General features: G+C 38.5%; 1 protein-coding gene across 1 annotated transcript in view; it reads right to left on the reverse strand.

The window, feature by feature from the left end:
- LOC146705698 (transmembrane protein 132C-like) overlaps positions 1-19,275 on the reverse strand; it is a 196,710-nt gene that overhangs the window by 41,647 nt on the left and 135,788 nt on the right. The window contains exon 5 of the mRNA XM_085463479.1: positions 5,846-6,035. Within this exon, the coding sequence (XP_085319605.1) occupies positions 5,846-6,035 (190 nt within the window). The remainder of the gene's footprint in view (positions 1-5,845; positions 6,036-19,275) is intronic.

Genomic DNA, 19,275 nt, shown 5'->3' on the forward strand with positions numbered 1-19,275 from the left:
CCTCTGCGCTTGTCCTCTATTAAATGTATTGATTTATGAGATTTCAAACAGGAGTGCGTTACAAACTGAAGACGAGAGCCACTGAGGGTTTCTAAATGGAGACAAAACTGCTCATCTGAACAACCCATACAATCTAGTATTAACTCCTAAAAACTACTCTCGTGAAAGCAGTTTTCAGTAGTACTAAACTCACAAATTTTCCAATAATAACTGCCACTTAATATTAGCAATGCAATCTCTCTATGATTTTGTCTTTCTTAAGGGTAGCAATAGATTACATATATCTACAAGTCTATTATTTCATCTTCAATTCAATTCAATTTTATTTATATAGCGCCAAATCACAACATAAGTCGCCTCAAGGCGCTTCATAGATACAGAGAAAAACCCAACAATCATATGACCCCCTATGAGCAAGCACTTTGGCAACAGTGGGAAGGAAAAACTCCCTTTTAACAGGAAGAAACCTCCGGCAGAACCAGGCTCAGGGAGGGGCGGCCATCTGCTACGACCGGTTGGGGTGAGAGAAGGAAGACAGGATAAAAGACATGCTGTGGAAGAGAGACAGAGGTTAATAACAGATATGATGATGCAGAGAGGTCTATTAATACATAGTGAGTGAGAAAGGTGACTGGAAAGGAAAAACTCAATGCATCATGGGAATCCCCCGGCAGCCTATGTCTATTGCAGCATAACTAAGGGAGGATTCAGGGTCACCTGGTCCAGCCCTAACTATATGCTTTAGTAAAAAGGAAAGTTTTAAGCCTAATCTTAAAAGTAGAGATAGTGTCTGTCTCCCGAATCCAAACTGGAAGCTGGTTCCACAGAAGAGGGGCCTGAAAACTGAAGGCGCTCCCTCCCATTCTACTTTTAAATACTCTAGGAACAACAAGTAGGCCTGCAGAGTGAGAGCGAAGTGCTCTAATAGGGTGATATGGTACTACAAGGTCATTAAGATAAGATGGGGCCTGATTATTTAATCTTCACGTCAGAATTCTCCTTTCATATCCAGAAAAAAAAAGAAACACGCTTTGAATGCTAAATTACTTGCTTAGCGCACTCACACAAGATCCTCATTGTCTTCAGTATTCATCTAGCATTCTATAATATCCTGTTCTGCCATAAAAGGCACAAAATTGCGAGTCATCGGTTGAACTACAAATTGCTCTGTTCAATTTTCCTGGAAAATGCATCTCCTCTGAAATTATGAGCTTTGACCATTGCTGCGGGATGAATATCCAATACTGATCTCTCGCGCTCTCTTAAACACTGACTGCAGAAAGCTTATACCTGTAGAATTCACAGAAACATGTCTTCAGTAAAAATGAAAGAAAATTAAAAATGTCAGGGTATGCGTAAACTGATCTCACCCATCTTCTGTTTAAACATGCGCCTTCTTATCTACTCGTTCGTACTTGTTTCTTCTTGACCTTTTTGTGCATGCACACAAATGACAAATTTAAAAAGCAATTCTAGGCATTTTCAGCTGTTCAAAAAAAACCCTTGTAAGAACAACAAAAAAAAAAAAGGAAGAAAAAAAAAGTTCTGCACTTCATGTTTGGCAGCCAGGAGGTACTGGGTGAGTGTGAGCATGCGTGTGCTTCTCTGTGGGAGTTAAGGCCAGAAGCACTCACGGAGAGATGAGAGTTCTCTTGAACAGGGGTGTCTGGCATTCTGTATCCAGACAAGTACTGCTAAGTGCCAGGAATGATTGGTGTCTACCTACACATACTGCCGCAAAGGTGATGGCTGATGTCATATATCCACCCATCCATCCATCCATCCATCCATCCGTGCATCTATTTTTTACACATCCTATCGGGTTCGGTGTTTTGGAGGAGGCTGGAGCCTATCCCAGCTGTTATTGTTCCGAGAGGCGGGGTATACCCTGGACATGGCCATCTAAGGCGCAGTTTGCTCAGACAATGACTCGTCTACCTTTAATTTATTAGCTGGCACTTAACAAGCAATATGTGCTGTCAAAGCATGGGTGCCCTTTAGAGAGCAGAATTTGTTTTCGGAAGTCAGAGAGACAACTAACGTCTCAAAGACTGCACCAAGACAGTGTCCTACATATGAGGAGTGAGCAAAACGTTTTGAGAACTGGCTAAGAGTAATTCACATGATCTTCTCTTATATTGCTTAAATATTTTAAATGGGGCTGCTGTTTTTAGATCACTCTGTTGAAGTACCATTATGCGCCCTTGTAACGTAGTTGATCTTTCAGACTTTTTGTAAAGTGGGCCAACTTGCCAGTGGTGCAGGTAGTGTGTGAACACTGTGTCGGTGTGGCCACAAACACAATCACAATTTTTAACTAACTTACAGCACTAGTAAAGATAGCAAAGTACTGTTGTTCTAAGATTTACCTTCGTTATTGCAGTGCACTTTTACGTTATCCAAAAGTTCTAAATAAAAATTCATTTTCCTGTTGTGTGGGCTCTTAGTTCATTTTAGGTCTTCAGCCTTGGTGTATTTAGGCTTCTTAGCTAAATATTTTACTTCATTTATTTATTTATTTTTATTTTGTGTGTGTGTGTGTGTGTGGGGGGGATTACAGAGGCATACTGTTAATGTTATTGTTTCTGTTTTTTGTCACACATATTGGTTTTGCTTTACTCCTTCAGTTTCCCCATTTCCTCTCACCTTCTCTGTTAACCGGTTTCTATCTTTTTTTTGCCAATGTGTTATCTGTCTTAGAGTAACTTCCTGTTTTACTTTGAAGGTTATTTTCCTGTGTCTTCCTGCCTTTGTTTCTTCTCCTCACTTTCTTGATTATATTCCCACCTCACCTGAGCATGCCTTTGTCCCATTTCCCAGCCAGCCCTCTGTATATATCTATTATTTTTTTTTAACAGATCATTTTTTCCTTCCCGTTTCCGTCGCCTGCATTCCCGAGATTCCTGCTGTTGCCCCTTTGCCACCCCATGCTTACTTTAACACTAATTGGCATTTAAATAATGTTTAAATAAGACTTTAACAGAAAATGTTTATTACTACTACTACTATTAATTTAATAACAGCTAACTAATTAGACCTATTGACAAATTGTTGAATCTTTAATAAGACACATTTTCTTCTTAAATCAAAGTTTGCACGCTGTCAGTACTTTCTGAAATCTTTATTACAATACATCTTTGCATTTTTTCCATATCTCTTTCAATTAGTTGTCCATTAAACTTTTTAGTATTACTATTATTTAATACAATATAATTGGAGTGTGCATTCTCTTTTATTAAGCCACTAAAAGTGGAGAAATGTAGCCAAAGCCTTAAAGCTGCTCTACTCGCCACAAACCATAAATCAGCAGTGCACCGCTGCCTCACAAAATGAGTATGATAAAACTTTATGAAGTGCTTGAAAGCATTTGATTTGTACATGGACATAATCAATGACAAAAATTAAAACTGCCCTATTCTCTCTTCAGCACACAGAACGATTTTCCTCAAAAACAATTAAGAACAATTCATTATGTTTACAGTGTCATTATGATAATACAGTTAGCAATCATAAGCCACTTGCCAATTCATCCACATTTGGATTGTTAAAATCCAACTCAATTTAACTTCTCATTCTGCAAATTGAGAGCGGCGTTTAAAAGCTTCATGACGATTAGAAGTTAGTCCAAGCTTTGTTTTAAAAATAATAATTGGGTCTGGGTTTTTTCTTCAGGACTAATAAATGATGATTGCTTTGCCATACTGTCATATGGCAAATTATTATTCTTTATAAAGAGGCTAAATACTTTTATTTAAAGTCAGAATCCAAAAATGCACAATGGCCTTGCTAAGAAACTTGTAGACTTTAAGACTAAAAATGGGAAATGAAAATAAATGAACTACAGAGTGGCTCCTAATTAGACAATACCTTGTTGTTCACTGAACAGGACATGCTGCTTTTATCCCTTTTATCATTTATACATTATAAAAATGTTTTTAGTGTGGGAGAGCTGTAAACTCTTTAAAAAGAAACATGTTTTTTTTAAAGTATTTCCACTGGACCTTGAATGTCATAGTAAACAAGTAAAAGAAACAGTTGCCAAGTAACTGCCAAAACTATCTTGTTACAAGACATGATTGAATGTGGGTGTTCATCTTGTACTATGTTTAGCTTTAAGTTGATCTCACAAATCTAATGGGGTTTGTGAGGTTTTCTTCATTACAGCTCTCTTTTTGCTCTTTAACTTTCCAGTGCATCCACATCTCAGCATTATTAAGATGCCGAGACATTTTCCATTGTGTTGGGTTTTATGATGTCAAACTCAAAATTAGTTTAATTTGTTGACATGGTTCTGTTCTGTCGTATGTAAAACCAGAAGAGCAACACTCCTGTGCAGAACAGAGGAGACGTCAGTGGAAAGCGGCTTGTAAAAGGGCAGCAGTAACTATAAACTAAAAAAGCACTGGCTATATGAGATTTGCCAGTTAGATTTGTAGAACGGAATCAGCTGAGCCAACAGCTGATATTCTAGCCTGCCTGAATTAACACCAGCCTCAATGCAATGGCCGCCAAGTTGAAAGTTTATCTTATTAATAGCTACTTTGAGCTGCTCCCTGCTCCCATTCACAAGGGGTTGCCACAGCGGGTAGCTCTGCATTGATTTGGCAGAGTTTTACACCAGATGCCCTTCCTGATACAACCCCAAAGGGACTGTTTCTCCTTTCGGGATGAAACTGGTGATCTTGATAGTTGAATGCATAAACCACTACATTATAGAGAGTTATGTTATTAATATAATATTACTTTTTGGGTGGAAATAAGTTCAAAAGCTACTAGACATCTAATATAATCTCTTGCTTTTGCTTTCAGACTACCACTTAACCAATTTAAGGCTGTGGGGTAGAAGTAGGGGGAATCTATCCCTGATTTCACAGGCACTCCACCAGTCTGTCACAGGACTAACACACTGAGACAGGTAACCTTTCACACTCACAATTTAGATTCAGCAGTAAACCTAGGAGTACCCCACCCTGGATTCTAACTCAAGACCTTCTTGATCATCCTTCTTAATCATGTTTTAGTCTTGTTCTCTGCAATTGCAAAACAGGCTTTGTTGGATATAGGTCACCTTGTTTCAACAAGCACTTCATTGATGCATTTTTAAAAAACTGCGGTCTCATCTGCTTAAGACAACTGTCCTGCTGCATGGGTCACATTTAGCTCAAGTTTCCACCATTGTGTAGGATTATATATCACCTGCTACCCTTGTTTGAGCTCTTCACATGCCAAAGTGTGTTCTGTTTCTACCAGGTAAGGTCTGCCCCAGATTCTGTTTATCTTATGTGTCTCGATAAATCTTTTGTTTTCTTCTCAGTATGTCAGTGTCCAAGAGCTAAAGTTGGTCTGACCGAATCTGTTGATGTGCTTTTTTTGAGGCATTTTAGTCTCATGTAGACTTCTGCACTGGAAGTTGAATACACAGACGACTAGTATAAAAAGCATCACCAGGATGCCACAACCCTTATACATATAATATATGCATTATTTATCCTTTCCTAATTTCATCAGTCAGTTTCATCTGTCCCCTGTCAACCCCAAATGACCCGGGTATGCTGGTTTTTTTCTCCCGTTGTTTGGTAGGAGCAACTCAAATCGCTCTTTTGATGTTGAAGGTTGCTGACGACTGGTTTGGGGTAAAGTATCAGACACAAAGTAGTAAAACAGTTTATAACATTGGAAGTAACAACTTTGCAAACTTACTGTGGCTCTAACTATCTGTGATAACACACTCAAAAAACAAATGCATGTAGTGTTGATGGGTTATTTTAAGTTAGCCTAACACTGAACTTAGACACATATTCCCTTACGCACACATGCTTCCAATTTCCAACCAGTCACTCCTCACCATGGCCAGTGGCACGATGCCACCCAGGTCCTGCGGTGCCAGACGGATGAGAGTCTGCACTTCACTGGTCAGGGTGCGCGTGAGCGGATACTCGACCTGCCATGCCACCTCCCTGCTCCCCTGAGTTACCATCAGCCCATTTACCTCCAAGTCTACTTGTAGCACTCGCTGGTAGCCCACTGCCTCCATTCTGCAGAGAGAGGATAAAAATTTGTATGTCAGGAGTGGATTTTGATAAAAGGTTAAATAAAAGGTTGGAGTCAAAAGGGATAAGAAGGTAGCAGGGAAAATAAGGTAAAGCAAGGAAAAAAGAAGCAAACACAAGAACTTGAAATAATGTGAACACACAGGAATGATGGAAGGATTAACAGGAGGGGAAATAAAACATCGGTCAGCCCATTCAGGGAAAACTACCTAAAAAGAAGAATTACACTTTACATTTTAATCACCTATTTAAAAAGTTATGTAGCACAAACACTTTGATGGTACCATTAAACCATTAAAATTTCATGAACCACGATGTGTGCAAAAAATAAATAAATAAATCGTTGCAATATGAAGTCTGTCTTGCAGACTGCCAGGGCCATGCAAATTATTTTCCAGCATCCGATGGAGATGCAAACAAAGCAGAAAAACAATGAATGTCAAAGAACACCCATCAAACTTATTTGATTTGCTGAATGCTTGCCTTGATCAAGCTGCTGCCTTTCACCTCTCTTTGTCGCAGCTAAAAATCAATGCCGCACCATTTTCTGAACAACCTGAGACTGATATACAGAGCACGCACTGTCTTGAATAATACAGTTTACCAGATTGGAAGTCTGGAAGTGACTCACAGAGGTAAGTGCTGAGGTTGTGAGAGTCTGCTACTTTAAATCACAGCGACAACAAAAGCTAAAAACAACTCAGATGCTTCCTATAATTTAAAAAAAAGAAGATAATAGGCATGAAAATTCAAGATGTTGTTAGCTTTGCATCTGTTTATAATGAGTACTATCCTAATTATATCTCTAGCCTAAAAAGTAGGTTTGCTTTTTCTGTGTCGCAATCAATACAAGGCTGGATAGAGTCCAAACTGAGGTTCAGGAGGTTTTGAGGGTTAAATAGCAATTCTAGGTCAGGCAGAAAAGCCTCTCAGTTTCAGTGGGTAATATTCTGAATTATACAAAAACATGCTTTCAAATAACCATTGAGAAGGTTTGGCTCTGGATGATCACAGAGGAGCACTGCTGTGAATCTGACCCCACAATGAGAAATATTAAGGTGCAGTTCCGTTTGAACAAAGCAGAATTTCACGGGTGAGTAGCATTGTGCCAAAGGTAGGGGTTGTTCTTTGTACTGTACTAACATTCACAAAGTTAAAAGGATCTGCCTTCCCTTCTTTTATCCCCAATTTTTTTTAAAAACAAAAAACAAACAAATAAGACAAATACTTTTTTGCTGCATTGCTCTATTTTGTACACCCATTTAAATACAGGTTTTGAAATTCAAAGAGAAAAATGTATCAAAAATGTGCCACACTTTGGTGCCAGTATGGTTCACCAGGTTAATCCATATGCTGTAAGGCTACTGCAGAGACCTGGGTTCGAATCTGCCCTCAGGCCTTTTACTGTCTGCCGTCCCCTCCCTATTCCCATATGGAAAAGATATATATAAATCTTATAAAGTTTGCATCTGTCTTGTGTGAAACTTGTATGAAAAGCATACAAGAGTGAAAACAGATATAAGATCCCTTGAAAAATTATATAATGAAACTTGTATGTTTTGGATACTTCCTAAAACAATATATGAAAGTAATGAGAAAGTGGCCACTTTCATGAGTAAATCATATAAGTTTTTACTATTTCTTTTCCATATGGGTTGTTTTCTACTCGCCTTTACAGAAGTTTACAGGCTTCCAAACTCGTATAAAGTTGTTTTGAAATTGCACAATAAAAATATATATCAACTGAAGAAGAACGGATAAAATCTGAATGCTTTGTTAATCTTGTCATAGATTGGCGACCTGTCTATTGTGTAACCCTTCTTTTGTCCAGTATCAGCTTGAATAGGCTCCACTCTACGGATCGGTGGATAGCTGCAATTTGGTCTGTTTGAAAGCAGTATACAATTTATGAAGTGTCTGTTGTGATGCACAAGATCATGGGAAATGCTGGTAAATTTGAAAGCAAACGTAGGTAAGATCTGCTATTAGCATACTATCCCCACTCTCTCAGTAGTGTTCAACCTATCTAGAGAGCAGCTTTGATGGCAAAGATCCTACAACAGGTGGCCCTGAAATGTATTAATAGCAATAACATGGGACAGGGTTAGACACAAAAGATGGATCGTGCACAATGCCTGCCATGCTGGGCTGTTTTGTCTGAATACAGAATAAAAGCGTTTTGCTTTTTGAAATAAATAATCAGGATGCAGATGGCAGAAAAATGGATATTTGTAGAAGTTTCTGTGCAAGATGCAACAATCACAAACCAATTTTTGTACCTGACAGAGCTGGGTAAATGGCCCAAGCAAGGCAAAAAGACACCCAACTAACTAAATCATGTTGGAGTCTGATAGCATTCTTTTTGTGGCAACATCAGTTAAATATATCCATCACTTTCACGTTTTGGTAAGCCAGGCAGAAAGAATCCCTGTTAAATGCAGGAAGGCCTTTTAAATCCTTAAGTTATTTAGGAAAGAGGTGCATACTAGCTATGTCCTTATTAATATATTGGTACAAAGTCTGTATGGCAAACAAATTCTAATGTTAAGTAAAGAACTGATAAAAGGAAACGTTTAAACCAAGTGTGCATAAATAATAAAATGTAACAGGGTTCTGAAACAATCCACAACTCATCAGAAATACCCAGTTTTTCCATTAAAAGTAGTGCAGAAAAGAACTCGAATTTATGCGATCTAGTTATTAACTCACACATTTGATCTCAGTGCTGCTCCTTTGCAAGTTGTGGCAAGTTGGAAAGATGAACTAACACTCATCTGTTTTGGTTTTCCACGGAATAGGATTTGAGAACAGTTGGAAAATATTGTCAGTAAATTTTGTAATGTATTCAGTGTAAAGTAAGGCCAATGTACCCCGCTTTGTACAAAAGATGGGGAGAAGGAAATACATTCTCCTTGAATTAATTACCCCATCTCTATCACATCTTTCTACTTATATTACTCTCTGTGTTGAAATTCTACACAGTTCAATCAGCATTTTTGAGGTTGGATCTGTGCCACTGGAAAAACTCTAAAAACTAAAATGAGGGATTAATAAAAAATAATAAAATCAAACGATTTGCCAAATATTACATTAGAATAAAAGAGTTGTGTTGATACTATATGAATAAAAAAAACATGCTTTCATGTAGGGCACACTTAAGCAATTTCTTGACCATTTTTTGCCCTTTGATTTCCCTTTTAAAGTAAAAACATCAAAAGCAAAAGAGAGGAACTGATGAGCGCAAACATCCCACATAACGCCATGCTGTAGATTTTAGTTCTATTTGGTTAGCTGTTTTAACAGATTTGTTGAAAATCCTTACTTCTGTCTGCGGACAGAGTATCAGTCATTTGTTGGAGCTTATTCAAGCCCATCCATTACCTCTTTTTCTTTTCAGTTTCTTTCAGAGACAAAAATTTGGAGTGCTACAAAGCCACAGTATCCTCTACTGCCTGGAAGCATCCTGGGCTCAGCGGTAGTGACTGTAGTGATTATGTGATTTACGCTTTATGGTGTATAATTACATCCAAATCAATTATCGGTAACAGACAGTTTTGCTTTACAATGTAGCTGCAAGCAGTCAGAGCTTCAGTGCTGAACACAAAACGACACCCCCGCTTCTCCAGCCTGTTCCTCTTTGTGTTGGTTCTACAAGGTGGGTTTTTTCCCCTAATATTCTTCTCATCATCCCTTCTTCATCTTTAATTTATTCCTCTTGCTGACCCGCAGTGTGGTGTTACTCTCAATAGAGGGCAGTGCTCTCTCTCTCTCCCCCCTCACCCCTTCATCCACCATGTGTTTGGGATGATGAATGTCTGCAGCGCACCAGCTGGAGAGGTCAGGCCGCTTCTCTGTGTCTCATTAGAAACATAACTGCACCGTGTGCCCTTTTCTCACTGCGATTACCATACAATTTAATACACTCATACACTCACTGGCAACTATCACTGCTCTTGCCCTGAATTGTGCATGCGGATAAGAGCAAGAGGTTGACACGGAGATAGAAACAAAAAAAAACACAGAGCAGAAACAGGGTTAGAAGGGCTCAGATAAAAGCAAAATGTCTACAAGGATCACAAAACTGGCTCTGCCACTATAAAAGCGAGTAGTGACAATGCCCTGGTATCATAGTGGGTTTGTTGTGGCAAAATGAGGTAGAAAATCGCTCATGTCAATTTGAGAAGGCTTTTGAGGTATCTCCATTTGTCAGTCCTATTGTTGGATGTAAAAGCACAAACAGAACAAGGTAAAGGAATCCACTTAGATGAAAAAAAAAGAAGCTCACACTTTCAATTCTGTAAGATACATTTCAAACACATCCTTGTAGCAACAAAAGGACTGTCAAAAAAAAAGTATAACTGGGAAAAAAAAATGACAAGAATGAAATTCCTTTTGTTCGTAAATAGGAAAATAAAAGTGGAGCTAAGGAACACAAAAGCCCTGTTAACCATACAGTCATGTTTTCCTCTTTTCACTCTGTGGATATCTGTCTTGGAAAAAAAAAGAAAATCAGTGAAAGAAAAGTCTGCTGTCTCTTCTGGAGACCTGAGGGGGTTCGTTTCATGCACAGCAGTGATTTGGTTAGCACTGACAACAATGATACATCAAAGACCTGAATCTGTTTCAACACCGCAAATTGACAGTGAGTCCAGCAATGGAAGGAGAGATTGTGTGTGTCTTTATGTATTAGATTGTTATGTAAAACACCTTCTTCCAGGTAAATGTGAATATATAATTTTTCTTTTACTCATATGTGAGCAAAAAGAAAGCAGGACTTTTGCAGCCGGTGTGGTTTTTGTGTAGTCAGATTTCAATGATAGATTTCCTTTCAAACTTGGTTTTGTTTGTTTGATGTGCTGTAGATAGGCCGCTTGTTTTTGTGACCCAGCACACATGATTTCCTGTGTGTTTGTCTACTGGGTCATACTAACAAGAGAACGGGACATCTGCATGAAAATGCATTCCAAGATGGACATGATAGACCTTTTGGCAGCAGGAAAAAAATGACCAGATGGAGGTATTGTATGGAGAACAGTGGGTACAGTTGTCTTGGCCATAACTGAATCCTGACTTGTGAGACCAGCGTTAATTTAAAAATGTGATGATGGGTAGGATGAAAACCCCCCAGCTGTCCATCTATTCTTGCATGAATCTTGCTTGGATTTCTCTCTGTTAGTAGTCAGATTTTCAGTTATAAATTAAAAGTAAGGTCTAAATTCAGAGAAGGCACTTCAATCAACTCAGTCACTAGCTTTATTTCTTGAAAATACCTTCTGGAGATTTTTCGAAATGTCCTCTGCGCCTGTCATGAAGGCTTTGTGGTGTGGAAATGGAAAACTAAATGCTAGTTTCTCCTGGTTACTGGAGTGTGTTAGCTGGGTCACATGGACCTCACAGGCACAAGGTGGATAAAAGTCACAGCGACAAGGTTTTATTATTCAATATAAAGCAACATCAAATGAATAATTTGGCATTATGGTAACAATGTGTAACCAAACAAAATGTGACAGAGGCATATTTTATGAGGAGTCACGTACTGGAGCTATTTCTTGGTAATGGCCAGTAGGGTGCCGTGGCTTCCTGTAATTTGCTGGTTGCCCGACTGTGACAAAGTCCAGGAAGTGGCAGCTGCAAGTGAGAAATAACGTGTATGTAACAAATATTTTTAATCTCTCTTTTCCGACACAGATTAGATAAATGAGCGTCAATAGGGAGCTAAACAAGAGCCACAAGGCTCATGTTTGCTCTTCAGATGGAGAGGGTATTAAGTGGAGCGCCAAACAATGCTGTATTATTCCATTAATGCAGTCCTTATCATGCTAAGAACTGTATCCCTCCCTGCTTTCTAAATGTCTTGGTGCACTGACATGAACGATTTACTTTTGCAGCTGTTTTAATTATTTGTAGTTCAATTACTCTCCAGCTGTGTGGCTGACTGTTCTCTGTGTCGGAGTCTAGATGTCTCTCAAACTGAAATACATTTTGATTCTAATTGGTTTGAAGACTTCAAGGGAAATCAGATAATAGCTCCAATGAATAAAAGCTGGTTTCAACAGGAGCTCCATCTGCTTCTTACTGTGACGCAGCTATAAAGGCCGTAGCATATTAATAGTAGAGACTACCTCTGACTCTACTAGTTCACCTGAAGCTAACCTAAATGTGTGTGTAATGAGGTCATTTAGCCTGATGTATTTGGGCGTCATTAGACTATTGGGATTAACTCAGGATCTGGTGGCGGAGATACCAGAAATTTTGTGTGCTGATGGCGTGTGTGCTTCCTAGGGGGGTTCAAGCTCCTCTCTAATGAGTTTCACTTCTAATATTTGCCTTTTCACTCTGATTATCTTATTGAAATGTTAACTTGCTAACAACATGCCTTCTGTAAAGACTGAAAGGCAACAGTAGGTCACTGTTTGGAGAACTGCTGAGTTATTTAGAAAGGACAGGGGAGTGTAAACCGGGTTTAAGTGTCAAAATATAGCTCAAATTTGGAAATGGCATTATTAATTGCCTTAAAAAGGGCCAGCTTTCTTAATAGATGACAGCTCACTGAGCCAGGTTACAGCCAGTAATAAATGTATGGAGCTCACAGAAAATCCACTCTAAAATCCCAAACTCATAGTGTCTGGGGAGCTAGTGGCTTCCCATACAGTGATGTCTGTTTCATCTGGTATCACTTAAACTCATCAAGTTTAAAGAGTGATAAAGACTGGCATATGACAGACAGATAATGAAAGAGATCATAAAATGAAACCATGTCAAGAGGCAGATGAAACGTAGAATAACCAATTTATGTATGTGGGAGATTTCCCTCAGGATCTATCAAACACTCCACGTCAGCCCTGTCCTTGTCAGTACAGATTAGTTTGCTCTCACAGTAGGACTGCAGACTGTGGATTGGGTGGGGACTAAAGGGAGGGGGGGGGGGGGGGGGGGGGTGAGAGAAGAAGAAAAACTGAAAGACAAATATTGGAGTCCCTCTCCAAAATTGCCTTTTTGGTTCGTCTCATCTTCAATATTTTCTGAAATAACCCCCCTCTGTTTTGGTCTTTTGTTGCCTCGCATGCCTATTCCTTCACTGACCTCTGTTCTTCCTTTTCATCCTCTCTTTTTTTCCCCTCTCATCTTTGCTGTCTCAACTCTCTCCTTCTGCATTTCTTCATATATTTTTTTTCCCCAAATGTTGTGTGAAATGAAACAGATGTGGCTCCACGCATCAGCCAATCAAAAGGCACTGTTGCCACTCTACACCATATTGTAACAAAAGGCAATCAGACCCTAAAAACGCAGTCGGGGAAACAGAGACGTGTCTTGGAAAATTGAAAATATTAACGTAGTGTAAAAAACCAAAAAAAAAAACCCTCAAGCTCATCTTCTAAGAATTTAATATGAACCCAATAACCAGAAAGCCTTATTAACGCTTTTAAACTTGTGTGTACCCACAGCCATGTCCTTCTCTACTATATAAATGTGATTTTAGTCTGTTAGGTGGTCACCAGGCAATGTGACTGCATGATAATAAATAATATATATCTTTATATTATAGTTTGTTGATATGAATTTAATGTCATTGGTGTGAAATGAATTGATACAATGCTCTTATAGGTTTTATAGGCACATACATGCTAAAAATGGGTAATTTGAGAATATTTGAAGAAGGCTGCTAGGCAACATGATGACAACCTAGGATCTGGCATAGATGAGAACCTTAAGGAGCCTAAGATGTACCTGTGTCAAATTTGGTAGCTCGACTCAGGATTATGTAGGAGGAATTTGAGGATAAGCAGACAGACAGAAAGTTGGTGCATTACAATAAGACACCAGTGATGGTATTCAGTGTTGTAGTGTTTAAAACTCCACTCATGTCAAATAAGTGGAATTTTTTCAAAAAAAATAATAAGAGAAAAGGTCCGCATTGACCTCCTGATTACACAGCAATGATGGTGCCTACATTTAAAGGGAAACATATTTTGAACGCTTTCATTAAAATCTAAACATCAAACAGAAAACGTAATGCTTCTTTATATTGATGCCTTTGCAAACTAATTGTAATATTAACCTCCTGAGACCTCCTCTTTGATATTTGGGCATATTGGGGCCCGATGAATGTAAAAACAAAGAATTACCAGATTATTTTTTTTTTACCTTATTTTTGTTTTTAAGAGAAATAAGAGCCACATCTGAGGATATTCGTTTACATTTTTGATAGAACAGTAGCAGTATAATGTCCTTGTAAGTGGATATCAGGCCCTTGCAGAGCAAAATTGAGTATTTTGGGCTAAATAACCCAAAATGTGATGCCGACATATGTGGACGCCAGGTTCTAGGAGGTTAACTAAATGTGTTTTTTTTTTTATTTTTTAGAACCATAGCCTTTATTGATTTTTTTCTGAAAAAACATTTCTAATTTGTTTTTCCTGCAGTACGTCATTCTAATTACTTATAAAACAGTTTATTTCCCATTTTGTTTCACCAGTTGGAACTAAAGAAAAATGTCAACATCCACTGAATGGATGGCCATGAAAATTTGCACAAGCATTTGTGATTTGTGTAAAAGATCTTGAGCCACCTGACATTTCTGTATATTTTACTTCCTTTGAATTTTATAAAAATTATATGTTAATTCTTAAGAAGTTGGCAACATGCTGGTGCAGTGTGTCTTTAGCACACATGAGGAAACATGAGGAAGCTGGACAAGTTATAGACAAAACAAGATGAAAGGTGATGATGTTGATAATGTCAATCTACTGTTCACCCAAGCCTGATCAGAAATGATCTCAGTGGGAGGGGGAGGGTGGCGGGATAGAGGTACAACAGTGTCGTATGGAGGTTCTGCCGTGATTTGGGAATGCATCTCAGCCACTGGTGTTGGGAATCTTGTAGAAAGTGATGGAAGATTGTGATTCAATATCCAATACCATCTAGAAAGAATTTACAAAAGAATCTGTTGGCTACTGCTTTATTTTTAGCATGAAAATGCAGTAAAAGCATAGCTGGATAGAAAAACACAATAGAGCACTACCAGTCATGGATTGGCCACCCCAGAGTCCGGACCTCAAAAATATTGAAGCAGTGAGGGATCATCTTAAAATGGAACAAAAGACATTCATCATCCAAAGAAGAGCTTTGAATGTTCTTCAATAAGCCTGGACAATTATTCTCGAGGACTACTTAAATAAATAATAAGAAAGCTTTCTTAAGGTTCTACTGAGAAATATTTTCTAGCAAATTATAAAGGAATGAGAGGTGACTCAAGACAAAAGCAGGTTCTGCTTTTTTTTTTTTTTAAATTTACTTGGCAAACTAATGACACACCCATTGCCCTGTACCTTGTGTTTAGAGCCAATTAGCAAATACAAGTTAATCCATTAAACTGTCCTGATCGACCCTGTCTCAACTGAATGTTAGATGCGCCATTGTCAGCACACAGCCTGTTGATGTTAACATTTGTCTTTCAAAAGCAACACTATTTCTAGGTACAGTTTTTCAGATCAGAAGCAAAAGATGAAACATATTGATTTTTAAGTATTTATCCAAAACAATATTCAAATCTTAATCATAACTAACTGGTTTAGTAGAATACACATGAGGTATAGATGAAAGATTTGTACACCTAACCATCCAGCAAATCCCATTTACATATTTTAGCAAACTCTTTTCAACTTAAATTGTTTTTCTACAAATAAATGCAGTTTCTGTAAAGCTTTTAACATTGTCCTTTGAGACACCTACAAGTGTAGCATACAAGATTAAAGAAATTTGTGAAAGCTGGGGAAGTAGCATATTGAAGTACAGCAGTTTTTTTTTTTTAATCAAATTCATTTTTATTCAGTTTATCAGATTATCAAAGGCCACACAGTGCCAGACTGGAAGATACCAGCTTTCATCGTCTTGTAACTATTGGCCACTAAACCGCTCCCAAGGACCAGCTGGTGGTTGTAAGCCATGCTGAACACAGTGAAAATGATACAACGCAATCAATCAGTGTATAAACACCATCTTCGCTCCCTTTATTGATTTCAGAAAGCTGTAGCAGTGTTGGTAAAAATCTCCAGAGGGCCATGGTGCTCATCCTCTTATCCTGGACAATGAGATCAACTCAGCGTGACTGCCTAATCTCCCCCTTGGAGCTTAAACTCTCCACCAGAAATGGCACTTCCCCTTTTCCTTGTTACTCACACATATACACACACAGATGACAAGAATTAGATTAACTTGTCCTTTTCATTATTTGCCCCTGAGTTGGTCCTTCATACTTTTAAGGCTTGTGAGAAGCATGATTTGAGGCTTTGTGCACTGTGGCCTGAAAGGCATCATTAAACAGTGTTCTTGTGTACTTTTGTCTTTTCATCTTGCTTTTCTGATTTTGGCTTACCGCTCCAGCCACTTCGTACATTGCCTCTCTTCTTTTTTCCCCTGTTTTGAGTCACTTTATCTCTCAGTGGGCTATAACGATGTGAGAACAGAGGGAATCTAGCATGTAATCACAAGCTTCCTCCCATTTCACTTCTCTTTCCTCTTCTGATCTTAGAACTTCAGTAGTTATATTTGGCTGTAATGTTTATATACAATCAAATGGAGCATCTAATGCTGAAAAACCTCCTCTAACTTTAGAGTTTACTACAGTGCAAAAATGGTTCGCCAAAGTTTGCGGCAGGCAATTTACTGCATCACATAACGCTGAAAGTAAGTATAACTGTAATACTGCAGGTGTCTATGAGTGGTCATTAATGTGAGTAATGACTGTGTAATTTGCACAGATGTGTTTTCCAAAGTTGTGATCACGATGCCAAAAATGTGACAGTTCATGTTTAAACTTAGATTAGTTCTGTTAAATAATATTTTTTAGTTTTTATGTTCAGAAATCAGCAATAACTGCAGGCTGTATGCATCACTTTCTGCCTTATGACTCAACTTGAACAATCTCCAGTTCGTGTCATTGCCCTGTATGTTTACTGGTTTGTGTATATGAGCAGAATTGGTGTTTTCAAAAGGTGAAAAGCTTCAGAAATGACGTTGTGACTTTTGACTTTCTATTAACAAATGGAAATGTGTTACAAAGATGCTAAAGTATAGACTTTTGCTAACATGTTTCTGTCAGAGTCCTGCACCTTCCTTTATATTTTCTGTAGTTTAGAAAGTCAATACACCTTCTGACTTTGGAAAGTTTTAAATTGAAAATGACAATGGTTACTTTTGTGGAGGGTTTTACCTCTCTGTATTTGCTTTGCATGTGTAATACAGGGTTTTTAAACAAAGGTCGGGTGGCTAAAAAAAGACAACCAAGTTTGAACTCAATATGGCAAATACAGGCCAACAAACACTGCTCAATGTTAGAGCTGTTTGGATCACAGAAAGAAAATAGTCTAAACAGATAAAGAACATGCCATGTTTTGTTCTTCTCCTTGATATCATTCAATCAGTGGTCTAACAGGCTAATTAGTGAGCTGCAAAAGGAACCCCAATTCCCATGTAGCTGTAGAAAAGTTACAGTGGGTGGCTGGTTTGATTTTAAATGACAACGTGAACTCAATATACAGAGGATGCAAGTTTCTTTCATTTGGACTAAGGCATTTTTTTTCTCAGACTGTGCATTTGATGATAAATGACCCAACTGCTGCAGACCAAATCTTTCTACAAATAAACCAATCTGAACCTGGAGATAAATAAAGGTCAGAGCCCTGGCCAAAAACACAAAAAGGTGGCAGCCGGAATTCAGTCATTTGTGTTTAAATGTATAGCCTGTGGTGGTAGCACTGTGCCCCTGGTGTAGTGCTGTAGACTTTTTTGGGAGCCCTTTGTCCGAGCCTTGTTTACTTGTAAATTCTAATGAAGTCCATGTTTCATTCAAAGTAGTATTAGTGCCATTGTGGGTTATTTTATTATACTCATGGGTCATCATTAGACTGTTTTTTGTTGTACTTGTTTGGCTGCATCTGACACAGGAAATCAATATGAACACAGCATTAATTGCTCTTGACGGAAATTGTGGATTTTTGTTCTGTTTTCTTCATTTTTTGCCTCGGTACATGCCAGAGAAATGGTTGAACAAACTGTCAGTGGCACTAAGCCACGTATCAGACATCTTGGTTTGTATTGCTCTCTCATTAAAATATACCAAAGTGGAAATCTTGTTTATATCTTGAGGGTTTTACATGCATCATCGACTTGTATGCAGTGCATGCTTTCAAAGGCAGCCTTTAATATTTTATGCTACCTTGAACCACTCTAGACACCTGCGTGATTTCTGGCCACAAATCTCATACTCTGTCTCTCTTTCACACACACTCTCTGAAGTACAAACAAATGTAAACACTGGCAACAGACGCACATGAATGTTCAGGGCCCTGTGCTTCGTACGTCGCTTACTACATCCAAGATCAAATGAAACATCCAAGACCAAATCATCGCGCTAACTCTGAGCTCGCTATTCCGGTTCCCCGAACACACCTGTTGTTGACGATTAGTATAGCTGGATGAAGTAATGTGAGATCACTGGGTGGCCCAACAGGGGCTACGCATCGATAGTAGAAACATTGATCGGCAACCCTTTGATTGGTCGGCGAAAATGTCGAAGGAGCGCGCTCGGTATTTTTCGGCAGCAGAGCAAGAACTCTTGAGTGAGGGATTTCAGGAGTTTCAGAGTTTAATTAAAACACAAGGGAACACTGCAAAGGCTGCAAAAGCAAGGAGAGAGGGCTGGCAGAAAGTTGCTGACAAATCAAACTCGTAAGTAATTCAATAATAACAATAATAATGGAGTGGATTTATATAGCGTTTTTCAAGGCACCCAAAGCGCTTTACAATGCCACTATTCATTCACTCTCACATTCACACACTGGTGGAGGCAGCTACGGTTGTAGCCACAGCTGCCCTGGGGCAGACTGACAGAAGCCAGGCTGCCATATTGCGCCATCGGCCCCTCTGGCCAACACCAGTAGGCGGTAGGGTAGATTTATCATATCACACTATATTATCCAATATTATATTACATTATATTATATTATAATATGTTATATTATATCCCCTTTCACATTAGAGCCACAACAGGACCCACTAGAACATGGGAACAAGTAAAAGTGAAATATAAGAATATTCTACAGAATGGTAATATTTATCACTTATATTGCTTGTCGTCTCTTGGAAAGAGACCCTGGAATACTCTGTTTGTTTGTTCATAACAGCAACCAAGAAAAGGGCAGAGCAAAAAAAAAAAGACAGGTGG

The sequence above is a fragment of the Copadichromis virginalis genome, linkage group LG7 (assembly GCF_057382275.1).
Source record: "Copadichromis virginalis isolate Kocher_CV1m ecotype Utaka linkage group LG7, C_Virginalis_male_GT1.1, whole genome shotgun sequence".
NCBI classification, from domain to species: Eukaryota; Metazoa; Chordata; class Actinopteri; order Cichliformes; family Cichlidae; genus Copadichromis; species Copadichromis virginalis.